At 49.5% G+C, this 14,722-nt stretch overlaps 1 protein-coding gene across 3 annotated transcripts in view; it reads right to left on the reverse strand.

Moving 5' to 3' along the window:
* Positions 1-11,975: 11,975 nt before the first annotated feature.
* Positions 11,976-14,722, reverse strand: part of CTTN (cortactin) — a 33,556-nt gene continuing 30,809 nt past the window's right edge. For all 3 annotated transcript variants that reach the window (XM_003798287.3, XM_003798286.3, XM_023518292.1), the window contains one exon: positions 11,976-13,428. In XM_003798287.3, coding sequence (XP_003798335.1) covers positions 13,292-13,428 — 137 coding nt within the window. In that variant the 3' untranslated portion in view covers positions 11,976-13,291. The remainder of the gene's footprint in view (positions 13,429-14,722) is intronic.

A 14,722-nucleotide genomic window follows, 5' to 3' on the forward strand; every position in this document is an offset into this window, starting at 1 on the left:
CACCGAGCTGGGAACAAGCAGCTTCCTGGGGTGGCATAGCAGTTTTCAGCCCCAGAATCCATGTGGGAGTTCCCAAGGGACGTCTCAGCACCAAAGCCCTTAACAACGAATGTCACCAATAAAATTAAATATGGGGGATTTCATCCTTTATGTTTCAGGAGTTATCGCCATCTACTATGTGTACTGCAAAGGAAAAAAAATGGGGGCCACATATTTCATTGACTGAAAACAACCAACTGCCCACTTTACTATTTATATTTCTTAAAAATAAATTTCTTTTCAAAGCCTGGGTGCCGTGGCTCATGCATGTGATCCCAGGACTCTGGGAGGCCAAGGCAGGAGGATCACTTGAGCCCAGGAGCTCAAGAGCAGCCTGAGCAACATAGCAAGCTCCATCTCTACAAAAAAATAATAATAATAGTTAGCCAGGCCTGTGGCAGGTGCCTGTAGTCCCAGCTACTCAGAGGACTGAGGCAAGAGGATCACTTGAGCCCAGGAGCTTGAGGCTGCAGTGAGCTATGAAGACGCCACTAGACTTCAGCCCAGGCAACAGAATGGGACTGAGAGGGCCAGACTAGCTCCATTTTGCTGTTTACTACATAACCCCCACTCCTAGCTGTTTACTACATAAGCCCCACTCCTAGCTGTTTACTACGTAAGCCCCACTCCTAGCTGTTTACTACGTAAGCCCCACTCCTAGCTGTTTACTACGTAAGCCCCACTCCTAGCTGTTTACTACGTAATCCCCACTCCTAGCTGTTTACTACGTAAGCCCCACTCATAGCTGTTTACTACACAAGCCCCACTCCTAGCTGTTTACTACATAATCCCCATTCCTAGCTGTTTACTACGTAAGCCCCATTCCTAGCTGTTTACTACACAAGCCCCATTCCTAGCTGTTTAAACTTCATTCCTAGCCCTTCCACCCCAACTTCTGCCAGTAAAACCTGCAGAGCCACTCCCTGCTGCCTTCTCCCACCCGTCACCTGTACCAATCCAAATCCTCCTTTACTAATGAAATCACCAACCACCAATGAAAAGTGTACTCGTATCCGACCCTGCCCCTCTTGCTTTCTGTACCCCATAAAAACTTCCTCCACCCCGAGTTCAGAGCTCTTCCTCGGCTTGCATGCCAGGAGAGCCCAGGCCCGGGCTTGAATAAATCTCACCTCTTGCTTTTACATCAGAGTGTGTCTCGGATTTGTCTGCTGGGGCCTTTTGGGAGAATTTCGGGCATAACAAGACCCTGTCTCATAAAAATGAAAATTAAAAAAATGTTTTCAGTTGGTGAGTGTGTGGGATTGACAGATCCCGGTCACAAAGTTCTGACCATTTCCACATCCCTCTGCACAAAAAGGGAAGTCCAGATGGCCACAGCTGGCCGTGTGCAAAGCAGCCCCAGAGGAGCATGGGAACATCACCAAACAGACATCAGCCCAACACAGGCAGAGAGGACGCCAGGTCTTCGCTTGCCTGCCACACATTTACCACACATTTCCCCTCCTGCTGAGACACTTTGGTTTGCCTTTGTGGGAGCCCCGCCCCATGCTCAGTCATCTCTTCTAGGAGTGGCCCAAGTGGCCAGGCCTGGCCAGTCAATGCCTTCTATCCCCAACTACAGGGACTGGTTCAGGAACAGGTGCGTGACCAGTGTCACATTATTGAGCCCAAATGCTGAGACCTGCACTTTGTACAACGGGATGGACTGCAGTGCCACGGGGACACAAGCTGCATCTCAAGAGAACACTTGTCCCTTCATGGGGATAGTTCGCTTTGAAATGAAGCAATGCAGGGCAGAGGGATCAAAGTCTGAGGGCACAGCCGAGACCCTGGATCCAACACTGCCCGCAGCCAGACTCTACCTCCCGCTTCCACACACACAGGCCGATGGATTCCCTCCTTTGTTGCCTCCGCCAGCTTGCAGGCATTTTGTCACTTGTTCCTGTCTTCTGAAACTTCTGGTATGTTCCTAGGATGGGAGCAGTGATTTCAACACAGACACTGTTACAAATGGCCCACATGACCGTGGGGACACCGGGAGGACCAGCCTAGCACTTCTTATTTAGACGACACACAAATCCATTTTTAAGGTCTTGCCACAGCACCTGTCCAGTTACTTGCTAAATATGCAGGACCTGACTCAGATCTGCAAGGCCAAAAAGCCACATACGCACTTCACCCCTGTATCCTCAACATGCTGAGTCCCAAATCCCAGTTACATCAGAGAAATCATACAGCCATACACACTAGTGCCGCTATAAATGTATGCTCTGCTCCTGGAACTAAGAGCTGGCCCCTGTGCTACATCCCCTTGGTTCCTGCAGAAGCCCTGAATGGGCTTGACTTTCCACTCAGAAAACAAGTGACAAAATGCCAACTCTGGCTGAGGCATTTACTGGACCCTGGCCCTGGTTTCTGTGCCCTTCAAGTCTTCTTCCACATGGGGACCCGAATGATCCTGGCAAAATATAGACTATATCAGTTCTGTGCTGGAAATGCTTCAGTAACTCCTCTTCACATTTAAAATGAAACTCATACAAAAAAAATAAAATAAAATGAAACCCAATGTCCTTACTAAGTCCTATAAAGTCATTTCTGATGTGCTCTTGCCCACGTCTCTGTTCTCTACATGTGCCTGGTGTTTCAGCAACATGGAAGCCCTTACCTGCTCACGTGAGTGTCAGCCCCTTCCTCTCCTCTACACAGACCGCCTTGCTTCTTCTGGTTTGCTTGGGTTTGTTCTTTCAGACTCCGCTCACACCTTACCTCATCCCAGAATATGTCCCTGAATCCACCCTTCCTCCTCTGAGTCCCGTGTGTGGCCCCTGTGCCTGTCATGTAGTGTTGTCTGTTTGCCCTTCCATCCACAAACTTCTCTCTCTCATTTGGTTTCTTCCGTCTTGAGACCGAGTCTCATTCTGTCACTTGGACTTGGCTGATGTACAGTGACATCAGCCTACCTCACAGCAACCTCGAAATCCTGGGCTCCAGCAATCCTCCTGCCTCAGCCTCCTGAGTAGCTGGGACTATAGGCACCTGCCACAACCCCCAGCTAATTGTTTTTTCCTATTTTTAATAGAGAGGGGGCCTCACCCTCTCTTAGGCTGGTCTAAAACTCCTGAGGTCAAGCAATCCACCCACCCTGGCCTCCCAGAATGTTGGGACTATGGCGTGAGCCACCGTGCCTGGCCTAAGTTGGTTTCTTTGTAACCATTAATGATTTTAAATACATAACTTAGTGGCATTTAGCACGTTTTCATTATGTGTAACCACCACCTGGATCTAGTTCCATAATATTTTTGTCATTTGTGTCTAGTTCCAGAATATTTTTGTCATCACCCCCTGGATCATGAGCTGGCCTTTGCACTCTCCCTTTTCCCCAGCCCCTGAAAACCACTAGTGTTCTGTCTCTATAGATTTACTGAGATTGTCTCTTTTTATTTCTGCATCACCAATTCTTAAGCAAAGAGATAGGAATAAAGTAGGAAATCCATAGCTTGCTCAGTGGCAGACGGCAACCAAGCTGTCCTGAGTTAACGGCTCCCTCTAGTGGCCAGTTTGGAGAACTGTCGCACTGAACCTCTTCCAGGGATCCGTTCTTTTCCCCTTGGGAAATTTTGGTCCAGAACACCCTATACATTTCTTTTCATCCATCATTAATCTCCTTTGAGCAAAATCTTGTTCACATATCACACAATCTCCTTATCCCTATCCAGGTCTTAGGACTAAACAGATTATGTCAGTATCTCCCTTTGGCAATAGGCAGATTTTCATTCTCCCACCCTTTGAGGTAATACTTCACCCAGTGTTACTGAGGTTCTCTCTTCCAACTGCAAAGCTTGCAGGACCCAAACTGACCTCTTGGTCCTTGTGTCTGTTAAACCCCAAAGCTCTAAATTCCTAGTACTGACAAAGTCTTCATCTCCTGGTAATCAAGACTTCAGGGCTTAGTTTTCCATTCTGTTTTGTCCCCTGAAAATTGCATACAGATTGGATAACTTCTGTACTTCAAATATCTTGACCTTGCAAGCTCAACTCTACATACATGTATGCATTCATTCATTCATTCAGGCAGGCAGAGTCTCACTCTGACACCCCAGCTAGAGTACAGTGGCATCATCATATCTCACTGAAGCCTCCAAGTCTTGGGCTCAAGTGATCCTCGAAGCTCAGCCTCCCAAGTTGCCGGAACTAGACCCAGATAATTTTTCAGTTTTTGTGCACACAGTCTCACTATGTTGCTCGAGCTGGTCTAAAACTTCCAGCCTCTGCCTCCCAAAGTCCTGGGATTATAGGTGTGAGCACGACACCCAGCGTCTCCCCATCTTAAAGTCAGATAATAGTAACTTAATTTCCTCTGTGACCTCAATTCCCCTTGGCCAGGTAGGGTAGCATCTTCACAGCTTCTCAGGAGGGTATAAGAACATCTTTGGGGACAATTATCTGCCCCCATAACCACAGAGAGACACATGCAGGATAGCACAGCTAGGCATGCCTCAGACAGAAAGTCGTTTAAATCCCCTTCAGTGAAACAACTCAGAACTCTGCAGGTCAGAAACAGTAGCAGTCTGGGAGGCCGAGGTGGGTGGATTGCTAGAGCTCAGGAGTTTGAGACCAGCCTGAGCAAGAGCAAGACCCCGTCTCTATTAAAAATAGAAAAACTAGCCAGGCATAGTGGAGGGTGCCTGTAGTTTCAGCTACTCAGGAGCCTGAGGGAAGAAGATTGCTTGAGCCCAAGAATTTGAGGTTGCTGTGAGCTATGATGACACAGCAGCACTCTACCCAGGGTGACAGAGAGAGAATCTGTCTAAAAAAAAGAAAAAAGAAACCACCAAGTGGTGAAAGAGACAGCAAAGGTGGGTCAAAGTTCTCTGTCACCCGTCACTGTGACCTCTGACCTTTTCTCCCTCACTCTTCCACTTTTAGGGACCCTTGTGAGCATCAGGCACACTCAGATAATTAAATGTAATTTCCTTTTTAAAAAATGATTTAATTTTAGTAAAATATACAAAACACAACATTTACCATGTTAACCGTTGTTAAGCGAAGAGCTTCAGTGGCATTAAGGACATACACATTGTTGTGCAAACCTCACCACTATCCACCCCCAGAACTTTCTCATTTTCTGCTATAGTTTGGATGTGGTTTGTCTGTTTCCTCCAAATCTCATGTTGAAATTTGATCCCCCACACTGGAGGTGGGACCTGGTGGGAGGTGTTTGGGTCCCAGAGGCTGAACCCTCATGGATGGCTCAAGGTGGTGACTGAGTTCTTGCCCTGTTAGTTTCTGTGAGAGCTCCTGCATCCTCCCTGGCTTCCTCCCCAACCTTGTGACCTCTGCACAGCCAGCTCTCCTTCACCTTCTGCCCCGAGCTGCCTGAGACCCTCACCAGAAGCTGATGTGGGGTGTTATGCATCTTTGTACAACCAGGAGGACTGTGAGCCAGATAAACCTTTTTTCAAAAAAGTACCCCACCGTAACTACTCCTTTACAGCAATTCAAACAGAGCAGGCCGGAAAACTGGTACCAAGGAGTGGGGTGCTGCTATAAAGATACCTGAAAATGTTGCTAGTGGGGAAAAAAACTACTGTGTCCAACATGTGAGACCAAAGGTTGGAGCCATATGGTTTTACACAGAGACAGAAATTACAGGCAAAATCATACACCAGCACATGGAAGGTGTACATTGCTTTGGCCTGAAAAGGCAGGGCATCTCAGAGTAGGGGGTTACAGTCTATAGGTGGGTTCAAAAATTCTTTGATTTGTGATTGGTTAAAAAAATAAAGCTTGGGCGGCTCCTGTGGCTCAAAGGAGTAGGGAGCCGGCCCCATATACCAGAGGTGGTGGGTTCAAACCCAGCTCTGGCCAAAAAAAAAAAAAAAGGAATCAAGCTTTACTTAAAGGCCTGGAATAGTTTAAGTTAAGATAAAGAATCTGTTAACCAGAGACAAACCACAACACAGTGACTCAAGTGACTTGTGAGCATGTTGATGGCCTGGGGTGACTTGCCCTTTGCTCTGTGTAGCCGTAGGTTCAGTGGGTGATTTAGTATCTCATCTTCCACGGTATGTCCAACCTCCCTTTCTTCATGGCCAGGGACTCAGTTTTATGGTCCTTCTGGGGTCTCCTTGGCCGAAAGTGGGTCCATGCAGTTGGCAAGGGGCTTGGGATTTTATTTTAGCTCACAAAATGGAAAAACAGCTTTGGGACCAGGTAGTGGGCAGAGGTTGGGAGAGTCTGGAGGGCTCAGAGAAGACAGTCCTCGGATGGGGGAAAGTCCGGAACTTCTTAGGAATTGGGTAGGTGTTGTGACCAAAGTGCTAATACACACATGGACAGTAGAGGCCAGCCTGACAAGGTCTCAGAGGGAAAGGAAGAACTTGCTGGAAACGGGAGCAAAGGTCACCCTTGTTAGCCTGTAGCAAAGAATGTGGCTGCACTGTGAACACACCCCAGGGCTTTGTGGAAGAAGGAACCTAAGAGTGATGCCCTAGAGTAGAGGTCCCTAATCTTTTTGGCATCAGGCACCAGGTTCATGGAAGACAATTTTTCCCAGGAAGGGGGACATGTGGTTTCAGGATGATTCAAGCACATGACCTCTCCACCTCAGATCAGAGAAGCGTGACCGAGGTCCTCTGCATGCGCAGTGTAACAGTAGGGTGGAGTTCCTGTGAGAATCTCACAACCTGACAGGAGGCGGGTACAGGCAGTGACAGGGCAGCGTAAGTTCAGTTCACCTGCTGCTGTGCGACCCAGGTCCTAATGGGCCATGGACTGTACCACAGAGCCTGCCCTCACATCAGGGAGGCTCACAGCAGTCAGAAACTTGCCTCGGGTCTCAAATGAGACCGTGGACTTCTGAGTTGATGCTGGAGAAAGTTAAGGCTCTTAGGGACTACGACTAAGATGGGGTGACTGCATTTGGTGAGGACAGGGAGGACTGAGGCCCAGGAGGGACTTCTGACCCTGCAAACCTCATGCTGAACTCCGCCCCCCAGTGTTGAAGGTGGGGCCTCATGAGAGGTGTTTGGATCACTGGGGCAGGTCCCAGTCCTCCCTGAATAATGAATGCCCTGGGAGTGGGGCTGCAGAGTGCTGCCCATTAAGTTCCCAGGAGAGTTGGTGGCTAAGCAGCCTGCCTCCCCTTGCCTTCCTTCTCACAATGGGCCCCCAGCACGTCAGCCCCCTTCTTCATAAATAGCCCACCTCGTGTATTCCTTAATAGCAGCGGTTCTCAACCTTCCTAATGCCGTGGCCCTTTAATACCATTTCTGTGGGGTGTGATCCACAGGTTGAGAACTGATGCTTTATAGCACCATGAGAGGACTGAGACATTGTCCCCAGCTGAAGCTCCATCACCATCAAACACTAACTCCCACCCCCATCCTGAGCCCGGCACGCTACAATGGACTCATACAGGACTTGTCTTTCTGTGACTGACTTTTAACTCAGCATAATATCCTCAACGTTCATCTAACTCGTAGCCTGGGTCACCATTTCCTTCCTTTTCAGGCTGAATCAGATCAGGTGTCGTGGCTCCCAGCTCTCTGTGGGGCTGAGGTGGGAGGATCACTTGAGGCCCCAAGTGCAAGACCAGCTTTCAAGATTTTTCTACAAAAAGCAGAAAAAGGGTGGCGCCTGTGGCTCAAAGGAGTAGGGCACCAACCCCATACGCCAGAGGTGGTGAGTTCAAACCCAGCCTCGACCAAAAAAAAAAAAAAGTACTCAGCATGCAAAAAGCAGAAAAAAATTGGCTCAGTGCCTGTTGCTCAGTGGTTAGGGAGCTGATCATGTGTACCTGGGCTTGTGGATTCGAACCCACCAGGGCCTGCTAAACAACAATGACAACTACAACAACAACAAAAATACCTGGGTGTTGTGGCTTGTAGTCCCAGCTACTTGGGAGGCTGAGGCAAGATAATTGCTTAAGCCCCAGAGTTTGAGGTTGCTATGAGCTGTGATGCCACAGCACTCTACTGAGGGCAACATAGTGAGACTGTCTCAAAAAAAAGGTAGAAAAAAAATAGCTGGGTTTATGTGATGGCACACACCTGTAATCCCGGTTACTCAGGAGGCTAAGGCAGGAGCCCCTCTTGAGCCCAGGAGTTTGGGATTATCTGTGAGCTGTGATGATGCCACTGCCCCCAGCCTGGGTGAGCGCAGAGGCTGTGAATTGCAGCCCACTGTCCACGTATGTATCACACTGCATTTATCCTCCACCCGGCACGTGCCACACTGCGCTTATCCTTCACCCACAGACGGGGGGCTACTTCCACCTCTATACCACTGAGAATAATGCTGTTATGAGAACGGGTGTACAGATGTCTTTGAGACCTTGTTTTTAATTATTTGGGGTATGTATCCAGAAGTGGCATTACTGGACCACATCACAACTCTATTTTATAAGACATAATTGTCATCCTGTTTCCCACAGTAACTGCGCCACTTTGCACTCCCAGCAGTGCGTGAGGGTTGCAATTTATCGGCATCCTCATTAGCTACCGTTGTATTGCTGGCTTCATAGTAGCCCTCCTAACAGACTGGAGCTGTCACCTCCGTGGGGATTTTGTCCTGCTATCATCCCCCTCTGGCTGTTCGTCTCTCTCACCTGCCTTTCCCTAAGGACGAGCGACGTGGAGTCCCTCTCACCTGGTCACTGTCCCTGTGCACAGCTTCTTCAGTGAAATGTCCACTCAAGTCCTTGCTCACTTTTGAGTTACTTGGTTCCGTTGCGGAGTTGTAGTTCTGCAGATATCCTGGACATTAATCCCGTATCCGAGACATAATTTGCCGACACCTGCTCCCATTCTGTAGGTTACTCTCCACTGTTCACTGTGCCCTTCATGCTCACAAGTTTCCATTTTGAGGGAGTCCAGTTGAACTACTTTTATTTTTCTTGTCTGTGCTTTGGGGTTCATATCTAAGAAATAACCGCCAAATTCAATGTCAAGAAACTTTCCCTGTTTTCTTCTAAGTTTATAGAGTTATAAAACTTGATTTGTTTTTCGGTATGGCAAATGTCAGGGGTGAACTTCATTCCTCTGTATGTGGACACCAGTTACCCTAGCACCATTTGCTGAAAAGGTAACCGCCCTGTTTTGACAAAGTCAGCTGACCAGCAACCTTAACTTCATCTGCTACTTAATCTTTTTTTCTGAGTCTTACTCTGTTGCCCTGGGTAGAATGCAGCAGCCTCAAACTCCTGGGCTTGAGCAATCCTCTTGCCTCAGCCTCCAGAGAGCTGTGACTATAGGCATGTGCCACAATGCCTGGCTAATTTTTCTATTTTTTGTAGGAACGGGTTCTCACTCTTGTTCAGGCTGGTCTCAAACTCCTGAGCTCAAGCAATCCACCCACCTCAGCCTCCCAGAGTGGTAGGATCACAGGCGGGAGCCACCATACCCGGCCTCTGCCACTTCACAGGTTCTGGAGATTAGGACTCAGGGAGGCTCACAGAGACTCAGCATCTCACTTGCACGCCCCACTTGGGAAGTGGGTGACTGGCCTTTGACCAACCTGGATTTGTGCGAGTGCATAGGCCCACTTCAATGAACCCTTTTTTCAGCCAAACAAGGATCAAAAAATACAGTACTTGCAAATTGCATAACCCATGTATACAGGGGGCCAACATTTTGTATATGCAAAGATTTGGGCATGGGGGGGCAGTCCTGGGGCCAATATTCCCTATATACCGAGGAAAAAACTGTATTTCATTATTTAGCAGCAGCAGATTTAATTAACAAAGAAAATATTAACACTAAATCTAGATGTAGCTTGTGCTAGTAAGAAATCACACAGCTCGTGAATGACACTGAGCTAGGAAACGACCTCATGGCTAACTGGATAAACACTGGCGGGGACGAACCAAAGGATCCTCTCCTTCACCCTGCGGAGTTTGTTCCTTCCCAGGAACATTTGTGTGAATTCCCAGGGGAGGACGAACGGGTCAGAAGAAACCAAAGGGAACACTGGAAGAAAAGATGATGAAAAGATGAGGGCATCTTAAAGTTTCAGACAAAATAACACAAATTATTGAAACATATTGTTAAACACGTTCAGTTTGTTCTATGGGATTTTTAACGTGTATCCTGGTAATAAATCCCAAACGACAAGTTGGCAGAACAGCTCCTGTAAGCGCCTAACTAGAGAGGTTATTTTATTGTTTTCAGATGAGGAAATCGAAGCTGGAGATCAAAGCAGTGTAAGCATCAAAAACCACACCCGCTTCCAGGGGACCGTCTGCAGGACGGAATGATGGGAGAGGCTTTTCCTTTCAGCTCCACTCCTGGTAGAGCCCAGACGTTTTCTCAGCTCTCCCTGGTCTCCAGGGTGGGAATTGAACACGATGGGGGAATCACGTGCTTCCTGTTTTGCCTCCCTCGGGGCTGAGCTCCTATTCCACTTCAAGTTTGACCCTAGGCCCAGCACCTAGCACGGGTGCTTGTCGCAACCCACAGGCACTGTATTAAAGGGTCGCGGCATTAGGAAAGTTGAGACCCTGGCTTAGATAAAACCATGTCAGCACCTCTCTGGATATCTTGGGCTGAAGGCTTAGCAGGCAGATCTTCCAGGTGGCCTGAACAAGGCACTGTCCCTTCTGCACACACTCGGAGTTGCCTGAAGTGGCCAGCAGCAACACCAGCGCTCCTTGGAGATCACTGCTCCCTAAACGAACCACAATCATGTTCCACATCTGGCCATTGGCAGAGGAAATCCGCCCACCTTCTGTCCTCCACGCTTCAGGATGCTGAAAGCACAGGCCAAACTCCAGCTGCTCAGGGGGCTGGGAGGTGCCCTAGCACCAGGCTCACCTGGAGGCCACCAGGGACCCCAGAGAACAGAAAGACAGCAACTACCAGCACAGGATCCTGGGCTCCTGAGCACCAGAGGATGCAGCCCTGCAGAGTATTGAAGGAGACCTGACAAGACTCAGGAAGAAAAGGAGCCAGACCTGGGACCCGGGGTCCTGGGCCCGTCCCTCCCATCCCTTTAAGGCATCCGTGGGTGCCACCCACTTCCTGTAACAGGAAGAACGTGCTCCTTTGCAATGTCCACAGTTTGCTCGGCTCTCCCATTTCTGCCAGGGATGGTGACAGTGGTTTCCCTGAGCTTTCAAAGCCCTCTCGTTCTGGCCGTGTGAGCTGCCCACGAGAACAGCCACATATGCTGCCATGGGACCACGGAGCCAAGTCCAGCCTGGTGGTGGATACACAAGGCCACTCTGCTCCACCCCGGGGCTCCCAGGATCTAGACCTGTGTCACGGACGCTGGCCTCCCGCTGCTTCCTTGCCAGCACCACTCATCTCTTCAGACTTCAACCTGTGCCTCTAAAGCAGTGGTTCTCAATCGTCCTAAGGCTGCAATGTATTTTCATTGTTACAAAGGGGTCGCGACCCACAGGTTGAGAACTGCTGCTCTAAAGAAATAAGGCCTTTAGCTACATGGCAACTAGCCAGGGATTTAGGGTGGAACTGTAATTCAGAAACAATTTTTCTTTTTTTTTTTTGAGACACAGTCTCACTCTGTCACCCTCAGTATAGTGCTGTGGAGTCACAGCTCACAGCAACCTCAAGCTCTTGGGCTTAAGCAATTCTCTTGCCTCAGCCTCCCCAGTAGCTGGGACTGCAGGTTGTTGCCAACCACAATGCCCTAGCTACTTTTTTTTTTTTTTGTATACAATTGCCATTGTTGATTAGCAAGCCCAGGTGGGGTTTGAAGCCCCCTGCCTCAGTATATGTGGCTGGTGCCCTACCCACTGAGCTACAGCTGCTGCCCAGAAAAGATTTTTAAGCACGGAATTTCCTATTCTGCTTGGAATCTTTATCCTATAAAATGTGGCTGAAGGAGCGTGTGTCTTTCTGAGAGTCTGTAGGTGGTCGGTGCAGGGCTAAGCAGGGTTAGTGGGGCTCTGCCCTGCACAGCACCTTCCCCTGCGTAATGGAGCACCCAGAGACCAAAGCAAACCACACAGCAAGTGGGTCAAAAAAAAGTTTATTCTGAGCATTTAATTAAAAAAAAAATCATACCTATGAGGTGTGCTACAGGAATTCAGATACAATAAGTTGCATATAAAACCTGACCTAATCTTGTGGTAAAGCAAGGATTATGCAGAAATGCACTTCAGGAAACAAAACGGGTGCATTACGACCATTAAATGTCCCAGACATCTGAGACATTTCCACGTGACCTTCTGGAAAGATACGCTGTCCACCTGATGTGCGCATGACTGGATTGGTCCAGCCCCCTGGTTTCTTGGGAGGGTGATACGTTTCCCTGGCAGCAAGTCACCGCAGTGCCTGGGGACAGCAGTGTTCAGAACTGCCAAGGGCACCCTGGTAGGAACACTTGCTCATTTGTACTTCTCTTATTTTTAGCCGTCAATTGGTCAACTTTCACAGTCATTGAACAAATTTTGGCAAAAATAGCACAACTCCCTTGAAAGGAAGAAAGTTTCTGGCAGTTTACAATAGAGAAGGCACCAGCCTCCCCACAGCGACGTGGCTGGTTTGCCACACAACAGACACGCAGGGGCCAAGACTGTCCAAATCACAGTCAAGACGTGAGCCTCGTGCTGGCAAGCCATGCCCAACACGAGCCTCAACCTCTTCAGTAAGGCCCTGGAGACTGTCACCGTGGGCTGTGGTCAGGAGATGGCCAAGGGAGGGGAATGTCTGAAGACTCAGTCCCACTGGGAGGCGGGGTGGGGGGGCACGGCCCCCTGCAGCCCTCCTGGGGAGGTGGGCGTGGGGGGGAGGGGCAGATACAAGAACTAGCCCAGGTGGGACCCTTGCTAAAGCCATCAGCACTCTGGGCTGCCACAGTACGACCCGGGAGGGGCCTTCCTCCTCTTCTGATGTCCACAGGCCCTGCCCTCCCTTCCACCAGGACAGTCATCTTGCCTGACAGCGGCAGATGTGACCCGGAAGAGCTCGTTTGTCCTGGGGAATGGCAGGTGCCCATGAGGACATGCATTACTGACCTCAAAAGAGCTAAAGATCTCAAGAGTCCCTGAAGTGGCTGCATGTGACAGTCAATTTGGCAAAAAAACAAAATACCATAAATGCATAAAAACAATTACCAAAGTCCTCCTCAGGAACATGATTACAATATATTAGCAAATTTTGTGGCATAAACATTTTCAAAAGCATCAGCAAAAGTTTAAATATAAAAGCAATATGTATACTCCCCTCCCCAACATCAAAAAATAAAACAAACAAAAAAGAAAAATCAACCAAAACCCAAGAACCAGCCAAGGCCTGATGTGTAGTGTGAGACCCGTGGCGCAGCCTCCCTACTGCCGCAGCTCCACATAGTTGGCGGGGAAGAGCCCGTACCTGCCCTTGCACACCCCGCGCCACCAGCCGTCATCAATCATCTCAATGTTGGTGATGATGTCGTCAGGGTCAAATGAGATTTCGTCATCGCCCGCTGGGAGAAAAGGGCATAGAAAAGATGCTGAAATGAAAACGTCCCTGGTCTGCCCGCCAAGCAGCACGGCCAGGAGCAAGCCCCCCAGCAGCCGCTGTGAGGGGCCGCCTCTGCCCGCGTCTGACTCTGTGCCAGGCCACTGCATCCGGCTTTGCAAACGGGCTCAAAGCAGTTAGAGATTCAGCAGAGCCCACCTAACATACCACCAACCCGCATTTCTTCATGAGCCACTTTAATCTTGGCAGCTCTGCTCCCTTCCCACTTTCCCTTCCTGGCAGATCCATCCTTGGAGGAGAAAGGACGCAGCTGCCTATCACTCCCAGGGACAACATGGGGTGTGTGAGAGGTGGTGGTGCAGGAACAGCTAGAGAGGCTTTTTTAGAGACAGGGTCTCACTCTGTTGCCCAGGCTGGAGTACTGTGGCATCGTCATAGCTCAATGCAGCCTCAAAACTCCTAGGTTCAAGTGATCCTGCCATCTCAGCCTCCCAAGGAGGACTGCAGGCATGCGCCACCACGCTTTTTTGTTTCTTGTAGATACAGGGTCTCAGTGTGTCTTCCAGACCGGTCTCAAATTCCTGGCCTCAAGCAATCCTCCTGCCTCAGCCTCCCAAAGTGCTTAGATTACATGGATGGGCTACTGCACCCAAAAGAGAGGGTTCTTATAAATATGAAAAGCAGCCACCTAGTGAGAAGCACCAGGTGACAGGTAGGCAGGGGAGCATATGAAAAGGGATTCAGATGGGAAGGGAAAGCTCTTCCTTGAGTGAGAGCGCTGTATTTAGGAGGGACAGCAGTGGGAAGCACACCCTTGGAGGTGGCCCGGGGAGCAGGGGAGGAAAGCAGAATGCTGGGGGATCCCACATCACCCACAAGACGCTCATCACTAACGGGCAGGGTAACTGTGGGTCACATGCCGTGAAGCCCACATGAGGTGAAGGAGAACCACAGTGTCCATGGCCCTCCTGCCAGAGTGTGGCCCCAGCCCAGGAGATGAGACCGCCTCTTCCAAACTGGCAAGTTCTCAAGGGGCAGGAGGAGGGGACTGACTGGTGGGGACAAGGCAACAGGGACAGATGGGAACGTTAAGTGTGAACGTGGGCACCTGGGTTGGCCCCTCACTGGGAGGGTGGAGTGGGCTCTTGAGAGCGGTGCCCTTGGTCTCCGAAAGCACAGGCCGGAGACTGGAGGGTTTAGAGAAAGACTAAAGATGATGGGGTGCACGTGTGCAGGGAGAGGGGCATGCTTGGCCCTGCACTTGCCACTTTTCTATAAACAGTCTTGAAACTGTTTCA

This window comes from Otolemur garnettii, unplaced genomic scaffold, assembly GCF_000181295.1.
Source record: "Otolemur garnettii isolate 467f Iridium unplaced genomic scaffold, OtoGar3 scaffold00134, whole genome shotgun sequence".
Lineage (NCBI taxonomy): Eukaryota > Metazoa > Chordata > Mammalia > Primates > Galagidae > Otolemur > Otolemur garnettii.